General features: G+C 44.0%; 1 protein-coding gene across 1 annotated transcript in view; it reads right to left on the bottom strand.

The window, feature by feature from the left end:
• The window catches only part of acsf3 (acyl-CoA synthetase family member 3), a 50591-nt gene that overhangs the window by 16345 nt on the left and 15842 nt on the right, over positions 1–18404 (bottom strand). Inside the window, exons 6-7 of the mRNA XM_048263194.1 lie at positions 13928–14025; positions 3737–3863 (exon numbers count right to left, since the gene is read on the bottom strand). Of these exons, the coding sequence (XP_048119151.1) occupies positions 3737–3863; positions 13928–14025 (225 nt within the window). The remainder of the gene's footprint in view (positions 1–3736; positions 3864–13927; positions 14026–18404) is intronic.

The raw sequence follows: 18404 nt of genomic DNA, 5'->3' as shown, positions 1-18404 counted from the left end.
CCAGCTTGCTACTTTGTTAATATTTGGGGAAACGTTAACGGCAACACAGTAATTACAACAAAGTATTAAGAAATACTGTTAATTTGATGCTTTTTTATTCATTTATAAATGGTGCACTGTCACTTTAAGACCCTATGCCAGATCCACTCAAATAGCCTATGGCTAGTGCTGTGCCTATGGCTGTGACCGCTCAGCTTGTAAAATGGTCAGTAATGGGAACTGTTGCCATTGCGCTCTCGCTCGTGCACGCTCAAATGAGTTCCCAATTAAATGGAGTAGCATAACGTAGTTAGATCTGCTGCAATGGAGATACTATGCATCTCGATGTAACAAGCTGTTTTGATATTGACATTGTAAACGTTCTTTAGGAAGAGTGTAAAGCAGTTTGCAGTAGCCTGAAGTTAACCACAACGTCATCTATCGCTGGGAAAAAAAATAGCAAGGCCTATGATAACCTAATTATATGCCGGATTAAAGTGGCGGGCCGGTTCTATGATAAACTAATAAATGCTCGGCGGGCCAGATTAAAGTACGTGGCGGGCCGCAGTTTGGACACCCCTGGTTCAGTCATTCATTGATATGTAAAACGACGTGTAGGCTACAATTTCATTATTGTTCACTTGTTTTAAGTAGGCTGTGTATTGAAACGCATATGCATTGTAGGTTGCACATGTAGTTTATAAAATACATGAATATAATTCACGGATCCTGTCGTTAGCTCAACTCTTATTATAGGCTATATCGGAGGAAGCAAACAAGGACTAAAAGTTAACGTGATAAAAAGGCATGTGTGGTTTACGTCATGTGATGTGTTTCACGGTATGAGTTGAGAGCCCTGCTTTGCTTAAGTTTTTGGTTAACTTCACTTGCCTGAAATCCGAAATATTTTCGAACAACGGATGATCCGTTTCGAGGGACAAGCTCTTGGCCTGCTGTGCCACACATTTGATTTTTTAACGTCGTTTTTTTGTATAGTCTAACTAGCCTACTAATAGTTAACCTAATGCTACTAGTGCACAGTGCATCCCAACTGAGCAGTGCATCAGGCTGAGCAGTGCAGGGAACAGTTGTCATTGGTAGGCTGCATGCAGGCACATAGTCAGACAGGTTTAAGGAGCGCTTGATTTGTTTTGTATCGGAGTGTTCTATGGGTTGCTAGGTTGGTTCAATGGGTAGAGCGCGCATTTTTAATATCGCTCGATCACGCAATGTTGTTATGATATTGTGTGTGTGTGTGTGTGTGAGAATATGTGTGTGTGTGTGTGTGTGTGTGTGTATATGTGTGTGTGTGTATGTGTGTGTGTGTGTGAATATGTGTGTGTGTGTGTGTGTGTGTGTGTGTGTGTGGGGGGCAGTGTCCGACAGAGTGTTACAAAAGGAAGGGTATGTGGGAGAAAGAAGAAAAAAAAGTAATCGATGGCAACAAACGAGTGAGGAGATGGCAGAAGTGAGCACTGGAGAAAAGGGTGACAGATTATCTATAGAGGTGCCAGTCAGTGTGGGCCACTGCACTCGCGCAATTAAAGAGAGAACTGGGCAAGCTGGGGCCTCATTGATCTGGCCTTCCTTCCTCCCTCTCCCTCACTCACTCCATGTCTCTCTCTCTCTCTTTCAATCCTCTCTCTCTCTCATTCTCTCTCTGACTTTGTCCCTCTCTCAAGGTGTGTTAGGCTGGGATGGAGTGAGAGGACAATGAAGAGCGGATGACACACATCTTCCGGGAAGAGAGCAGTGGAAACTGAGGGAATGAGAGAAAAAGTTTAAAAAAAGAGAGAGAGAGAGAGACTGATAGATGAGGGAAAGATGAAGGGGGGGGGGGGTTGAGACATTGACACATTACATCACATCCTCCCCGACACCTGTGCCTCTTCTTAGACCCTTCTAAAGACACCGCGAGATGGCTGCCTCTGGAACATACTCAGCCTTCCCATCATTCAATTCAGGTTCAACAGCACAGGCTCTGTACAGTGCCGTTTACAGGAAGCATACAACACAGGAAACGGATGGCTCTGTGTCTGAAGAGTGCCTCCACAACTCTTCAGAAATGAAACGACTACACGGTTGTTCAGTTTTCAGAAAAATGGGGATTCAGGAAAATGATGGTTTCTCAGACCATACACTGGAGGGCAGGAGTACAAAGAGTCTGTCAGTGTCCCTGAATACACTCTCTCACACACACACACACACACACACACACATACTCACATGCGTGCACGCACACACACACACACACACACACACACACACACACACACACACACACACACACACACACACACATACATGTGACACACACACACACACACACAGAGTGGCTGGGGGCCTGGTCTTGAGGGAGCTGATTGCGCTGGCTCTCATTACCAGGCCAGTGTGTGTAATGGGGTGTGACAGCAGCGTGCAGCGCACCACAGCCACGTCCCTCCAGCCCTAAGAACCAATTAAAGCCAGCTCCTCTCCTCCCTCTCCTCCCTCGCTCCTCTCCTCCCTCGCTCCTCTCCTCCCTCTCTCCTCTCCTCCCTCGCTCCTCTCCTCCCTCTCCTCCCTCGCTCCTCTCCTCCCTCTCCTCCCTCCCTCCCTCGCTCCTCTCCTCCCTCGCTCCTCCCTCTCTCCTCTCCTCCCTCGCTCCTCTCCTCCCTCGCTCCTCTCTTCCCTCGCTCCTCTCTTCCCTCTCCTCTCCTCCCTCTCTTCCTCCATCATTTCACTTGTCCCCCCTCGTCCCCTTACCCTCCACCAGCTCTCACTCCACTTCTCATCACCAGGCTCAGGCTCAGTGAGGACTGGCTGTGTGTGTGTGTGTGTGTGTGTGTGTGTGTGTGTGTGTGTGTGTGTGTGTGTGTGTGTGTGTGTGTGTGTGTGTGAGAGAGAGATCTGGATCATCTGATTTTTCAACTCTTTCTTAGATGTCCATGACTGTATCCATGACTTATTCTCTCTCTCTCTCCATCCCCATCTTTCTCTTATCCTCTTAGAACCCCTCCAGTCTACTCTCATTCTCTCTTCTGGCACATTTTACACTCTGCCATCACCCCTCGCTCCCATCTTCATCCATCCATCTTTTCTCCTTCTGCCTCTTCCCCTGAGCTGGGCGCTCCAGGCTTCCTTACTCGGAGGCCACGCACATGCACAGGCACACGCACACGCACACACACATCTGAACGGCATCAGTCCAAACAACTAAATAACCCTTTAGTGCCTTCATATGTCATTACAAATAACGCAGGCAGCACAGCCTGTTTGACAACTAGCAGAAGTAAGTGTGTAAGTTTACGCAGTGATTCAGCATGTACACCACAGCAGGCAGGCTGGCCGGCCTGATCCTGATGAGAGGTTGTTTTTACACTGGGCTAACCTTTCAGCCATCTGATAATTAAGACCTGGGAGACCCAGAACGACAGAGAGAGAGATACTGAGACAGAGAGCTGCCCTCGAGTCAATCACCTCTGCTAGTTAGTCCATCTGGGGCACGGCTGGGATATGCTGCCAGTTCAACACACAGATTCTTCCAGAAGGACTTGTCTATTCCAGACATGGATGACTGAGAGTGATACACAGTGAGTATCACTGCAGATCTGCCAGAGTTGAAATGTTAGTGAAATACCATAGTGTAGTTCATCAGAGACAGTAGCATATTAGCTTATTTTTAGTCTGTGTGTGTGTATGTGTGTGTGTGTGTGTGTGTGTGTGTGTGTGTGTGTGTGTAGTACTGTCAAGTGCGGCGGTTTGTGTGCTGTTGTACCGGTCTTGAACCAGCCATCGTCGGTGAAGGCCTCGGCGGTCTCCTGAGGTTTGTTCCAGTATTCCCTGAAGACGGACGGACCACGCACCATCAGCTCCCCCTCTTTACCCTCCAGCCCCGGGCGCACCTAGACAGACACACAGACACACAGACACACACACACACACACACACACAGACACACACACACACACACAAATTAATAAATAAAAAACTGTCGTCCATAAACTATAAAAGGCTTGTCCGCAAATGAAATACGTATAAACTATAAAAACTGTCCACTGGCCCTTACTCAGAAATTACAGTCTACAACTCGATCTCTAGAACCTCACCAGTCCCAAACCACCTGAGCCCTGACTTCAGCGGGGACTCCACCCCTCTGTGTGTACAGAGAAGACGCAAATAAGGCAAGATGAAGTGGGTTCAAGTTGTCTCCTGCCTTATTATGACCGCCGCGCAGCGAAGCGGCGGTCATAATAAGGCAGGAGACAACTTGAATTTGAACTTGAAATTTCCGTCAATGATTCCCGGGACACTGAAAGACCGGGGTACACGAAAACTTGGTGGGCATGTAACCCCACATGGATAGCATGGAACAATCGTTTTCGTTTTGATCTGTAGCCCCCGCTGGACTGGACCCCGAAAGGAGGGTAGGGCAGACACAGTTTTCTGTGAATATCTCGAAAACCGTGGGGTTTAGGAGGACCATTTTTTTTTGTATGTTGATCTCAAGGGGCCATGTCAATTGGCCATTCCATAACCACTCATTTCATGTATAGCCACCTAGTTAAACACAAAAAAAGTAAAAATGAGGTGTTGTAATTGAAGGTATCTGTGACCTAACATAGTCAAAACTGCACGAAATTGGAAGTGTAGGATCATTATGACACCCTCTGTATGCAGCCAGGTTTTGTGGAATTCCGTTCATGGGGGCCACACAATAAATTAATTTATGTTACTATACACCAACTGGCCTGTAGGTGGCGGAGACAGTTTTCTGTGAATATCTCGAGAACCGTGGGGGCCTAGGAGGTCCACCTTTTTTATGTATGTTGGTCTTAAGGGGCATGTCAACCCATCCCATTACCACTTATTTCATGTATAAGCCACCTAGTTAAAAAATTAAAAAAGCAAAAATTAGGTGTTTTCATCACAATATCTCTGGCTGACAAGGTCAAAACTGCCGCGAAATTAAAAGTGTAGGATCATTATGACACCCTCGAATGCATGCCAAGTTTTGTGTACTTTCGTTCATGGGGGGCCTTACAATAAAATAATTTATGTGTACATTTAGTGGCGATACCAACAAGGATTCCGGGACACTGAAAGACCGGGTACACAAAACTTGGTGGGCATGTACCCCCCACATGGATAGCATGGAACCGTCATTCTTCGTTTTGATCTGTAGCCCCGGACTGGACCCCCCCCCGAAGGAGGGTGGGGCAGACACAGTTCTCTGTGAATATCTTGAGAACTGTAGGGCCTAGGATGACCAATTTTTTTTTTCCGTATGTTTGCCTCCAGGGGTCATGTTAACCCATTCCATGTGCACACATGTGCATAAACAGATACACGCACACATACATTTACAGTAATCATCATTATGACACATACTCACACAGTAGACATATGTACGCATGCATGCACATGCACAAACACACATCGCAGGCAAACACACAAGCACACATACACACACACACACACACACCCACACACATAAACATAAATTTGTACCGCGCACACATGCACACAGTTCAAGAATTTTTCCGTCATCTACTCCCTGAATTTTTGGTCATTGATACTGGGACACGAACCACGGGGTACATGAAATTTGGGGGTATGTAGCCCCACTAGACTTTTACGGAAAAAAATTTGTTTAGTCCCCTAAGGACCACCAACACCCCCCCCTGCTGAGCCCCCTGAACTGCAAAAAAAAAAAACAGTTTTTCCTAAATAACTACCTGAACCGTGGCACTGAGGATGAAGAATCTTTTATGGTATGTTGGTCTCAAGGGCCCACATCAACCTGGCTCATAATCACTCATTTGTGATTTGCACCCCCACCCCTCGGTAAAAAATGAAAATGCAATATTATTCTGCTTTAATCGCCCCTATCTTCAGTTAAGATGTTCAGAACTGCACCAAATTTTATGTGTATGATTGACCTGGCATTCTCTGGGGGGTATGCCAAGTTTAAATAGAATTTCATCCATGGGGGGGTCTAAAAAAATTAGGTTATGTGTACATTTAGTGACTGTACACTCATTGGCCTGTAAATGGCGGTGCACACATATACACATGCACACACACAGGCACCCACATACTATCGGTATTAGAACAGCCGATACATAATTACAAATTCAGTAGGATTAAAAGAAAGCCAAAATAAATATTCATCATCATCATGGCTGCATTTTCAGTTTTGGCGGTAAGTAGTCGTTTGTCCACTAGATGGCGCATCGTTGCAGTGAGGCGTAATTTTGTTGGAAGTTAAAAGTGGGTTGGAAAAAAAACAATGGGCGCTTCCTACAAGGACAGTAATTTACCTTGCGAACATCTAATAAGGATGGGGCGATGTTCACATGAAGTGTAATTCCCATTTCTTCTTGAAGCCGAAATAAATCTGAGGATGTTTATCGGACATGCTTGGTTTTACTGCAGATGCGTTAATCTTGTAATATCAATAAGGACCTAGGTAATGTTACCGTTAGCGTTGGTTGAGTGATGGAGGCATTTGATTGATTGCATTTGTAGAAAACTATAAATGCGGTTATACCAAGCAAATGTATAGCAGCACTGTTTGTATCTTTCAACTGTCATTTATTGCCCGTGCTACAAAATCATTCTGTGCAATGGAAGATTTACCAACGTTACACCGGTCTGATACAGTTTTGCCTATACATGCGTGAGACTGAGGCGCCTGTTTATTTTGTTTTAAGTGCGTGCAGGGTGTGAGAGGGGAATCGATGTGCTTTGATTACAGCTTGGTAGATGTAGTCTGTGAAATTAAAAAAAGCACGTGTGTGTGAAGTATCCAAACAATGACACCTTCATTTCATTATGGCTGCTTTAGCAAAACACCTTAAGCTACTGTGTAGTGGGTCCCATTTAGAAGTGGCTACTTCATTCGCGCTTTCCTTGACTCATGGAGCTGCGTGAATGTTATTACAACTTTTCGCCACGATATGACAGTTTAAGTCCGCTTGATACTGTAAGGCGTAAGCCATTGGTTTCAAAGGAGATTTTATTTGTTATTAGCCAGCATAGCCTATTGACAATTTATGTTGTAAATAGGCCTACCTTATAATCCTACCTGTAGCTTAGGGAAGCTAACAGCTTTCTATTAGGATCTAGTTTGTTAGTTACCGTTTTGTCATAACTCCCTGATGCATTTTTTGCATTTAGAATAGCCAGAGCGTGTATATCTCAATCGGAAAAATTAAACAATATCGGGTGCCTATGGACTAGGCTGTGTGAACCCAGCCTGATCTGCCCGCTATTTATTTTTTGATTTCTTAAAAGATTGAGCTTGGTCTGATGAAAGCCAGACTAGCCATGGACCTCAGTTAAACAATGCAAGGGAACATGAATCAGCCTATATTTGCACGAACAATAACGGACAAAAGCTCTTCAACTTTGGCCCGTTAAAATGTGTATGAACAGTCTAGCGGCGCATTTCATCAAGGCCCATTTGGACATGTCAGTTATTTGCACCACTGGTTAGATGTAAAACAGCATTTCGTTTCAGACTAGGCTACTGTTACTTAATTTGTGCATTAACAATAACGTTTCAGACTACTGTTACTTCATTTGTGCATTGACAATAAAGTATTACATGAACTAAAGATGACTAAAATCTTATGTAGAAGAAGAAACATTCACAAAAAAATCCATCCATCCAAAAATGACCTTTGTTTTTTTGATAGCTGTTGAAAACGGCATGGAACTGACAGAGATGTTTTTGTTTATAAATACATAATAAATAAATAAATAAATAAATAAATAACATTATGCTGATACCTTTTGCTTTTCCCAAATACAATGTAGCCTACAGGTGTAAGTGACCTTTCATCAATCCAGTTGCAATGGTTGAACTGTGATGAACTGCCCTACTTGTGATTGTTTAGAGATTTTAAAGGTTTCATAACAATGCTACATCTTCTTTGGCTATTCTAAAATCTATTCACCTTTTCAGCACCAGTAGGCTACTTTCTGTGCAGCCACACACACACACTCAGGCATGCCAAACAAGCATACACAAAAGTTTCAAGAGTGGGGGATGGAGTAAAATATGGAGACAAATTGAAGTGTGATATATTTTCGCGGAACGGATGTACAGGACTGAGCGGCGGTCATATTTTGTACCGCTATGCGGTACATCTAGTTAAGTAACGGCTTGCCAGAAAAGTTTATACTGTAGTAGTGCATATTTGAGCATGCTAATATGACTAACAACCAGGTTTCCTGATTCTAAATGGAGTAACGCAATGGCATCCTACATTTACATTTATTCATTTAGCAGACACTTGTATCCAAAGAGAGAGCAGCCGTGGCCTACTGGTTAGCGCTTCGGACCTGTAACCGGAGGGTTGCCGGTTCGAACCCCGACCAGTAGGCACGGCTGAAGTGCCCTTGAGCAAGGCACCTAACCCCTCACTGCTCCCCGAGTGACGCTGTTGTAGCAGGCAGCTCACTGCGCCGGGATTAGTGTGTGCTTTACCTCACTGTGTGTTTCACTAATTCACGGATTGGGATAAATGCAGAGGCCAAATTTCCCTCACAGGATCAAAACAGTATATATACTTATACTTCTACTTACAGAAAGCAATAGCATGAAAGCTGCAGTGCAGAGGAGACCTTAGGTAGGAATTACTACTGCATCTGACAGTACTATTACTAAAGCATAAGAGTGCACACATTAAGTCAAGTCATGTCAAGTCAATTTATTTACATAGCACATTTTTCGCAACAGGGTTGACCCAAAGTGCTTTACGAATTATTAAATATGAATATTAGCAAAATAACAAATAGTAATAATACAATAAATAATACAAAATGCCTACATACGAAATAAAATAAAGAGCACATAACATAAGTATAAGTATATAAGTATAAGTATATATACTCTTTTGATCCCGTGAGGGAAATTTGGTCTCTGCATTTATCCCAATCCGTGAATTAGTGAAACACACAGTGTACACACAGTGAGGTGAAGCACACACTAATCCCGGCGCAGTGAGCTGCCTGCATCAACAGCGGCGCTCGGGGAGCAGTGAGGGGTTACAGTAGGTGCCTTGCTCAAGGGCACTTCAGCCGTGCCTACTGGTCGGGGTTCGAACCGGCAACCCTCCCTAACCAGTAGGCCACGACTGCCCTTTTAAGTATATATAATAATAATAATAAAGCAGTGGTAATAGTAATACAAACACAGACACATATATATAATAAACAAAAATAAAGATTATGTTGGAAGATAAACAGTAAAATTAACTAAAAGTGAAGGGTGATTCTAGTGTTAATAATGAAATAAAATAAGCAAAGAATATTTCAATGAAAACTAGAAAAGCATTTCCTGAAGGAAATACAGTGCATGAAAATGCAAAAAATATGATGTAAAATATCATACAGAGTAAAAACAAACTATATTGGTTGCAAGGTAGATGAGGTTTAATATAGTTAGAATGACTGAACAGTTAAATAGGTGGATAGTTTAAATGGTTAAATTATTTGCTAGGTAGATGAGGTTTAATATAGTTAGAATGACTGAACAGTTAAATAGATGGATAGTTTAAATGGTTAAATTATTTGCTAGGTATGAGGTTTAATATAGTTAAACCTGGCCACCTGGCACAAGATTCTAATTGCTGTGATGTCATAAAGGCCTAATAGTTTTTAATTAATAGTTTAATCAATCAATCAATCAGTTTAACTGGCTCTTTGATGGGGCTTAGTTGAGCAGCTGGAAGTTGATACAGGTGCAAATCAAGTTAATTAGCCCATTGTGATGTCATCAGCCCAATGTTAAGTCTATGGGGAAATTTTGAATAGTTTAAAAAGTATACAATTTTGAATAGTTTAAAAAGTATAAAAGTTACAAAGATGAAAATTACAAAGCCCACATGTCTTAAGTAAGACCTACGTAACATAGTTTGAATGAAGTTTCTACGTTAAACGGTTGAAGCTGCATTAACTGCGTTAGAAGAAGAACTAGAAAACGCAATTCCAGGGAATTACCAGTGCATGAAAATGCAAAACATATGGTGTGAAATATATTGTTAAAACAGATGATGTGCTAATTGGCAACCAACATGATGAAGTTTAATCTAGTTGGAATGACTGAACTAGGTAGATGAGGTTTAATATAGTTGGAATGACTGAACTAGGTAGATGAGGTTTAATACAGTTGGAATGACTGAACAGTTAATAGATAGTTAAAAAGGTTAAATTATTTGCTAGGTAGATGAGGTTTAATATAGTTGAAATGACTGAACTATTAGATGAGTTTTAATATCCTGTGTTCACTTATATCTTTAACACATCATTGGCTCAAGAGACAGTTCCTACTTGCCTCAAGCAGTCTGTTATTGTTCCAGTACCGAAAAACAAAAGTCCATCATGTCTGAATGACTACCGCCCAGTAGCCCTGACGTCTACAGTGATGAAGTGTTTTGAGAAGCTTGTGAAAAACATTATATGCTCATCCCTCCCTGCCTCCTTCGACCCCCTCCAATTTGCTTACAGAGCCAACAGGTCTACAGAGGATGCCATCTCAAACCTCATGCACACCACCTTAACTCACCTGGAGGAGGGGAATGGGAATTATGTGAGGATGCTGTTCATTGACTTTAGTTCAGCATTCAACACGATAGTACCTCTCACCTTGGTCACAAAGATGAAGGCCTTAGGACTAAACACCACCCTGTGTCACTGGATATTTGACTTCCTCACCAACCGTTCACAAGTGGTTAGAGTGGGGGGGGTCTGACATCTGACTCATTAACCATCAGCACTGGTGCTCCCCAAGGCTGTGTTTTGAGTCCACTGCTGTACAACATCTACACACATGACTGCAAAGCCAACAGTAGTCATACCTCCATCATCAAGTTTGCAGATGACACAGTGATCTTGGGCCTGATTAGTAACAACAATGAACAGCTCTACTTGGATCAGGTTGATGAGGTGGCACAGTGGTGTCAATCTAACAGCTTGACACTGAATATCAATAAAACCAAGGAAATGGTAGTGGATTACAGAAGGCAGCAGCAGAACTACAGTTACACCCACTAATGATCAGCGGGCAACCTGTAGAGAGAGTCACAAGTTTTAAATACCTTGGTGTCCACATTACTGAAGACCTAACATGGACTGTTAACACTCAATATGTTCTGAAGAAGTCCAGACAACGACTCTACTTCCTTCGTCAGCTAAGGAAATTCAAAGTTTCTACATCCATCATGAAGGCCTTCTACACTTCAGCGTTGAGAGTGTTCTAACTGGTAGCATCATCACCTGGTATGGGAACTCCACAGCTAGAGATTGTAGTACTCTGCAGAGAGTAGTGCGCTCAGCTGAACGTACTATTAGAACTCAACTTCCTGCTCTACAAGATATCTATTCCAGAAGAGTACTCCTAAGAGCCCAAAAGATTCTGAAGGACTCTTCTCATCCTAACAATGGATTATTCCTACCGCTGAAATCAAGAAGACGCCTATGTAGTCACAAAGCCAGAACTGAGAGACTCAGGAGAAGTTTTTATCCCCAGGCCATCCGAACTCTGAACTCACACTATACTGACTTTGCACACATTCACTCTTCAGCACTCTCAAACATTTCCCAACTCTGAACTCACACTATACTGACTTTGCACTCATTCACTCCTCAGCACTCATGCCCCCCCCCCCCACACACACACACACCTACAAGACTTTTAGCACTTTTACATCCCTCACCCTATGCTATAGACCTTTTATTATTTTCTTATTTCATCACAGGTCAAAACACACACACACACACACATATCTGACTTTCTCCAACTTTTGCACATCTCCATAGAACTTTTTATTTATTATTTTTGATTTCTCCTCCATCTACCCATGTCCTTGATTGCCTAGCCTTTCTGCCCACCCCCACCCCCACCCCACCCCCATCCCCAACACCCCCACAAAAAACACACACATTAACATCATCACTGTCATCACCTCACATACATACAGCACACACTGCTTGCTACAGTAAGCCTCCTCTACTTGCTGCACACTGCCCCCCCCCCCTACATACACAGCACATTGTCTTCAGGATCTTCTCCAACACACATCCTCTACATACTTACAGCACACTGCCCCCACCTACCCACACGCACACTACACACACACACACACAGTCACTGCTACACTCCCCTCCCGCCCACACACACATCTTCATCACTCACATACATCATACATACAGTACTCTGCTTGCAATAGTAAGTCCCTTCATCATACTTGCAGTACATTGCCCACCCCCCCCCCTCCCCTACATACACAGCACATTATTTCATCAGGAAGCTTCTCCAACACACATCCCCAACATACTTACAGCACACTGTTGCCCCCCCCCCACACACACATCTTCATCACTCACATACATCATACATACAGTACTCTGCTTGCAATAGTAAGTCCCTTCACCATACTTGCAGTACACTGCCCCCCCCCCCCCCCCCCCACATACACAGCACATTATTTCATCAGGAAGCTTCTCCAACACACATCCCCAACATACTTACAGCACACTGTTGCCCCCCCCCCAATACACAGCACATTGTCTCATGAGGAAGCTTCTCCAACACACATATTGCACACTGCCCTCTCCCCACATACACAGCACACTATCACATCTCCCCTGTCATCCCCCCAACACACACACCAAGACCCCTGGCAGTTGGGTTAGCCCCTTGAGCCGTGGATCTGCCCAAGGTTTCTTCCTTGGTAAGGGAGTTTTTCCTTGCCCCTGTTGCTCTTGGGTGCTCCTTGTTGGTGCCCCACCCCTCCCCCAATTCCTATCCTCCCTCACCTTTCTTATGCAGCCCTTGCCACTTAATCTACTAAACCCCTCTTCTACTGCACTTTTTACCCCCCCCCCCACTTTGCACAAATAGGCTGACACCAGACATAATTTCACTGCATTTCTTACTTCCAGTAACTATATGCATGTGACAATAAACTTCCTTGTATCTTGTATCCTTGTATATAGTTGGAATGACTGAACAGTTAAATAGGTGGATAGTTTAAAAGGTTAAATTATTTGCTAGGTAGATGAGGTTTAATATAGTTGGAATGACTGAACAGTTAAATAGGTGGATAGTTAAAGAGGTTAAATTATTTGTGAGGTAGATGAGGTTTAATATAGTTGGAATGACTGAACAGTTAAATAGGTGGATAGTTTAAATGGTCAAATTATTTGCTAGGTAGATGAGGTTTAATATAGTTGAAATGACTGAACAGTTAAATAGGTGGATAGTTTAAATGATTAAATTATGTTGTGGACAGAGGAAACATTTGAGCATGATGTGTAGTCTTAAGAGCATGAGACTGTATGCTTAAAGCCTGAGAAACTGGTAGTTGATGCAGGTGGCCTGGCCACCTGGCCTAGGATTCTAATTGCTTAACGGCCCAATTGTGATGTCATCAGCCCAATGTTAAGTCTATGGGGAAATTAGTAGGGAGTAGTTTTTACTTAATAGTTTAAAAAGTATACAATTTTGAATAGTTTAAAAAGTATAAAAGATGAAAAATACAAAGCCCAGATGTCCTTAGTAAGACCTACGCAACATAGTTTGAATGAAGTTTCTACGTTAAACGGAAGAAGAAGAAGAAGAAAGTGCATTTTCATGCACTGTAATAAGAATGGACTTAAGAAATGAAACCATGGGGGAGATTAAAGTGTACTAAAGTACTAAAAGCTAGGGAGAACAGGTGGGTTTTTTAATTAGATTTAAAACTATCAAAGGTGGACACATTAGTACATTCAAAGTGTGGTAGGGGGAGAAAATGGCAGAAGAAGAAGGTAGAGGAGGGAAGTGCATGGGAAGTGCATGGGAAGTGCATGGGAAGTGTGTGTTAGGTGTGTTTGGTTGTTAGTAATAAGGCATCCATCAGTCACGGGCCATGCTAATGATGAACAGTTGGAGTGAGTGAGCAGGGGGGGCACTTACCCGAGTCTCCTTGCTGTTGCCTTCTGCTATAGTGGTGTTGGTAGAGTTGGTCATGACAATGCGCACCTCCACCCCTGGAAGAGGTGCTCCCACAGCCCCTGTAGATGCAAACACACACACACACAGACACAAAATATACATTACAAAAAATACATTACAGGTAATACGTTTGGAATTGCTGATTAAATGACGCAAGAACACATATCTCTGGAAAACTTTTTGTGGAAGTTACAAGATTAATCAAAATATCATCAAAACATTAGCAAAGTTAGATAATGACTTCTTTACGGCGTTATTGATGAGCATGAACTCTGCATCCGGGCTCTCGTTTAACTCGGCCTTATAAATCCACCTCCACCCTTTTTCAAAAAGCCTTTCCATCTCTGCTGTGTTCCGAGTGTCTTTTGTTCTTTGTGACGTAGAGAGCGCACAGCCTGACGGGGATCAGTAGGAGGGGGAAGCAGCACAGGGTTGTCCACTCACTCCGCGTCTGCCTTTGGTGCTGGTCATTGGTTCTGACAGCTAGCAGCTCCGACTGCGTTTTTGGCCTTTATCTGACAGCCCTGTGGCTGCGTCTGGAGTTTTCTCTTTGTCCTCACCGCTCTCACTCATTTTTTCTGTTTTGTTTTTCTTCTTTCTGTCTCTCTGTGTGTGTGTGTGTGTGTGTGTGTGTGTGTGTGTGTGTGTGTGTGTGTGTCAGCGTGCTGGATTATCGGCTGCGTGTCCTTTTCCGGAGGAGCCAAAAAGCTGACAAGGATGGGATGATAAAAAGCACTTTCTCCCCTCAATCAGAAAGTCACCAAAATCCATTTATAGTTGAGCTCAGGCAATCTCACACACCCTCTCTCGCTCTCCCTCCCCCTCTCTCTCTCACAGACACAGACACACACATACACAGACACACACACATACAGACACAAACACACACTCTCTCCAACTCTATCTGAGAGGACCTAGAGCGAAATATGAGGCGTGTGGCATCTAACGTTTCTCCAGTCGGTCGCCTCACTTTGCAGGAATTGAGATCAACTTCCATTTCAAAGCAACGAGAGAAGAGGCTGAGACTTACGTCAAGAGAAGAAACATTATGGAGAAGAAAGAGGCCTAGCAGAGGAACATAAACACACACCACACACTATCATACATTAATAAGTGTTATGTATGTGTGTGTGTGTGTATGTGTGTGTGTGTGTGTGTTTGTGTGTGTGTTTGTGTGTGTCAACATTCCACTGGCTTAAATTCTTTTAGACATCATAAAACTGACCAATGTCCATTCTGTGTTTTTTTCTTAATATTACATTATGGAACAACAGCTGTACTTGTGTTGACATTCATGATAAATATATATTTCATTTCTGTTCAAACCCACCCATTTAAACAAATGTGCATAAAGAACAGCTCACAAGAGTGCAGACTCTTGCCTGACTTTGGTCTACAGCCATTACACACTAACAAAAAACTTCATAATAAAAAAATCAACATGCACACACACACACACATTTTCTATTTCCTCCCTCTTGTCCCTCACACACAAAAACAGGTATGAGCACAAACAACCACGCACACACAGACACACATCATCATTCTCTTTCCATTTATCACCTTCATATACACACACACAAACACAGACAACACACACACACACACACACACACACACACACACACACACACACACACACACAGACACACACACACATAAGTTAAGACCATGTGATTTGTTGTGTGGCAAACTGATGGGGCCTGTGTGTGTGTGTGTGTGTGTGGCCTGGTGAGTGACAGTCTGAAAATAACTAATGAAGTGACAGGGCATAAAGAGCACCTCTCGGCAGAATAATGTAATAACAGTAATAGAGCCCCACTCCAGCTCCCCCCTCCCCTCCACCGCGCCCCCCTGCTCCCCCTGCTCCCACTCACACAGGGAACTAAATAACCATGGCGATATCAGCAGTGGCTTCTCTCATCCGCCGACTGACTGGCAGGGCCCTGTTGGGTGGTGCTGATGGCTGGATATGGCTTTTAGGCTTGGAGTGCAGCACGCACCGGAATGCTAATGCAAGGGCCCGAGGTTGGCTGTGTGTGTCTGTGTGTGTATATGTGTGTGTGTGTGTACCTCTGTGTGTGGGTGGCTGTTTGTTTGCATGTTTGTTTGTGTGCATGAGTGTGTGCGAGTGTAAGCGTGTGTGTGTGTGTGTGTGAGTGCATGTGCGTATGAAGCGTACGCTTGATGGAAACGGAGCTACAGACAGCCCTCCTATGGGGCCTATGTGGATGCATGAGTGTATACTGTAGTATAAAGAGGAGTGAGTGGTTAGCAATGACACTGATCCTAAAAGCAATCACAACAAAACGCCATGAAACAGCTGCACAAAGCCCATATTAACAGCTCTGAGGGAGGTACCAGCAGAACAGCGCCTGATTATGACAATGTGATGAACACACAAACACACTTGCCAACACCCACATTCACACACACACACACACACATACACCCAAGGCACACACACCCCCCTCTCATCCCATCACCCCTACTCCACAAGCCCCCTGTCACTCACGGTTACTTCACCCACACCCTGGAGTTCTATTGTGAAGAACACACACACACACACACACATGTGGAAGGGCAACAGGATAGACGGGGTAAATGGTAAACAGGCAAAATGGCAGACAGTGTGATTCTGTATATATATATATATATATATATATAGAGAGAGAGAGAGAAAGTGAGTGAGAGAAAGTGAGGGGGTGGGTGAATAGAGTGAGCAGTGGGGGAGTGTGTGTGTGTGTGTGTGTGTGGGGGCTGGAGAGAGACGGGGGAGAAGAGAGTGCGGCGAGGCCATGTGCAGTCACGCCAAGTGAGAGAGGACATGTGTCTCCTGCCAGAGAATGTGCAGAGGGCAAAGCAAGGGAGAGAGGGAGAGAGGGAGGGAGAGAGGAAGGGAGGGAGAGAGGGAGAGAGGGAGAGAGGGAGAGAGGGAGAGAAAGATCACTAGGGAGACACAGACAGACAAGAAAAGCAAAGGGCATAGTGGGGATTGTTGGGATGACTGCCCTACTAGCCTCAACACTAACCAGCAGCTCACCCAGAGCTCTACACCGGAGTAAACATAAATGTATCATTTGGAATCATAAATGTATAATTTGGAGCATACAGAAATAACAACTACAAAGCTTTCCGGAAGTACCGGAAGTACTTTGATGTGCTTCCGTTTGTGTGTGTGTGTGTGTGTAAAATGTGCATAGGTGTGTATTTGTGCATTCATTCAGTGTTAACAAGCTCGATAGGTTCTGGTGAAGGACAGCAACGTGAGACAACTGATATTGATCTGCTTTAACCTACTTTATGAAAACAGAGGCATACGCAGCCTCTCATCCGCCTCACCAGGAGAGGAGAGGAGAGGAGAGGAGAGAGAGGACAGGAGAGAGAGAAGAGAGGAGAGGAGAGCAGAGGAGAGGAGAGAAGTTCGCTCGAGCCAAGCTGAACGCAGTGGCACCGACGTCAGAGAGCAGCGCTGTCTGTGTTTCTCCTAATCACCACCTCCGAGGATTAAACACAACCTGTTGTCGTTGTTCCCCGCTTCCGACCGGCGCTAATAATAAAAACGAAAAAACCACGCTCACGTAGACATGCTCGGTGACGGCGGCGGCGATGAGAGCTGGAATAAGCAGCAGCCGACGCCATCATCATCATCATCATCATCCGCGCCACAGCTTTACAGAGACAACAAGAGGGAAACAAAACAATGACACCAAATCCCCCCTCAAATTGTGTCACTTAAAGCTACACGTACACGTACACACACACACACACACACACACACACACACAAGACACACAATACATAAACACTCTATCTCTCACACACACAATATTTCTCTATAACTCTCTCTGTCTCTCATATACACACACATCTTTTCCATGGCAGCTACACACACACACACACACAAACACATACAGACACATGTACGTACACACAATGTCTGTCTTTGTCTTTGTCTCTCTCTCTCGGCGTGGTGGGGCTGGGCTTTGACGTGGCTCTGCTCAGATGGCAGCCAGGCCGCCGGAACCTCCCGTGCCACCCCCACACACACACCCCACCCGCCCTGCATCAGCTCTCCAGCTACGCTCAAAGCAGCACACGCATTACCACTTGGCATTGTTATGACAGAACAGACAAACATGCACGTCACACATGCAACAACGCACTCAAACATCAAGACCACTGAGCAAAACACGGGGGAAATCCCAAATGAACAGCACTACATGCAAAAGAACAAACACACATCTTGTCCCAGAAAAATAAGCAACAGGTTTAACATCAGGCACACAGGTATAGAACAAAGTACCGGAGCCCATTTTGTAACCAAATTAAAATGAATACGATGTAGATTTAAAATGCAAAAAAAGGCTCTCAAAATATAACACAAATGATTACAAACCTAAGCATACTAAAACAAGCAAATTTGGCTACCAGCGCA

Source organism: Alosa alosa, chromosome 14 (genome assembly GCF_017589495.1).
Source record: "Alosa alosa isolate M-15738 ecotype Scorff River chromosome 14, AALO_Geno_1.1, whole genome shotgun sequence".
Classification (NCBI taxonomy): domain Eukaryota; kingdom Metazoa; phylum Chordata; class Actinopteri; order Clupeiformes; family Clupeidae; genus Alosa; species Alosa alosa.
Note: the sequence above shows the minus strand (reverse complement) of the source record. Positions and strands in the feature narration are given on the sequence as shown.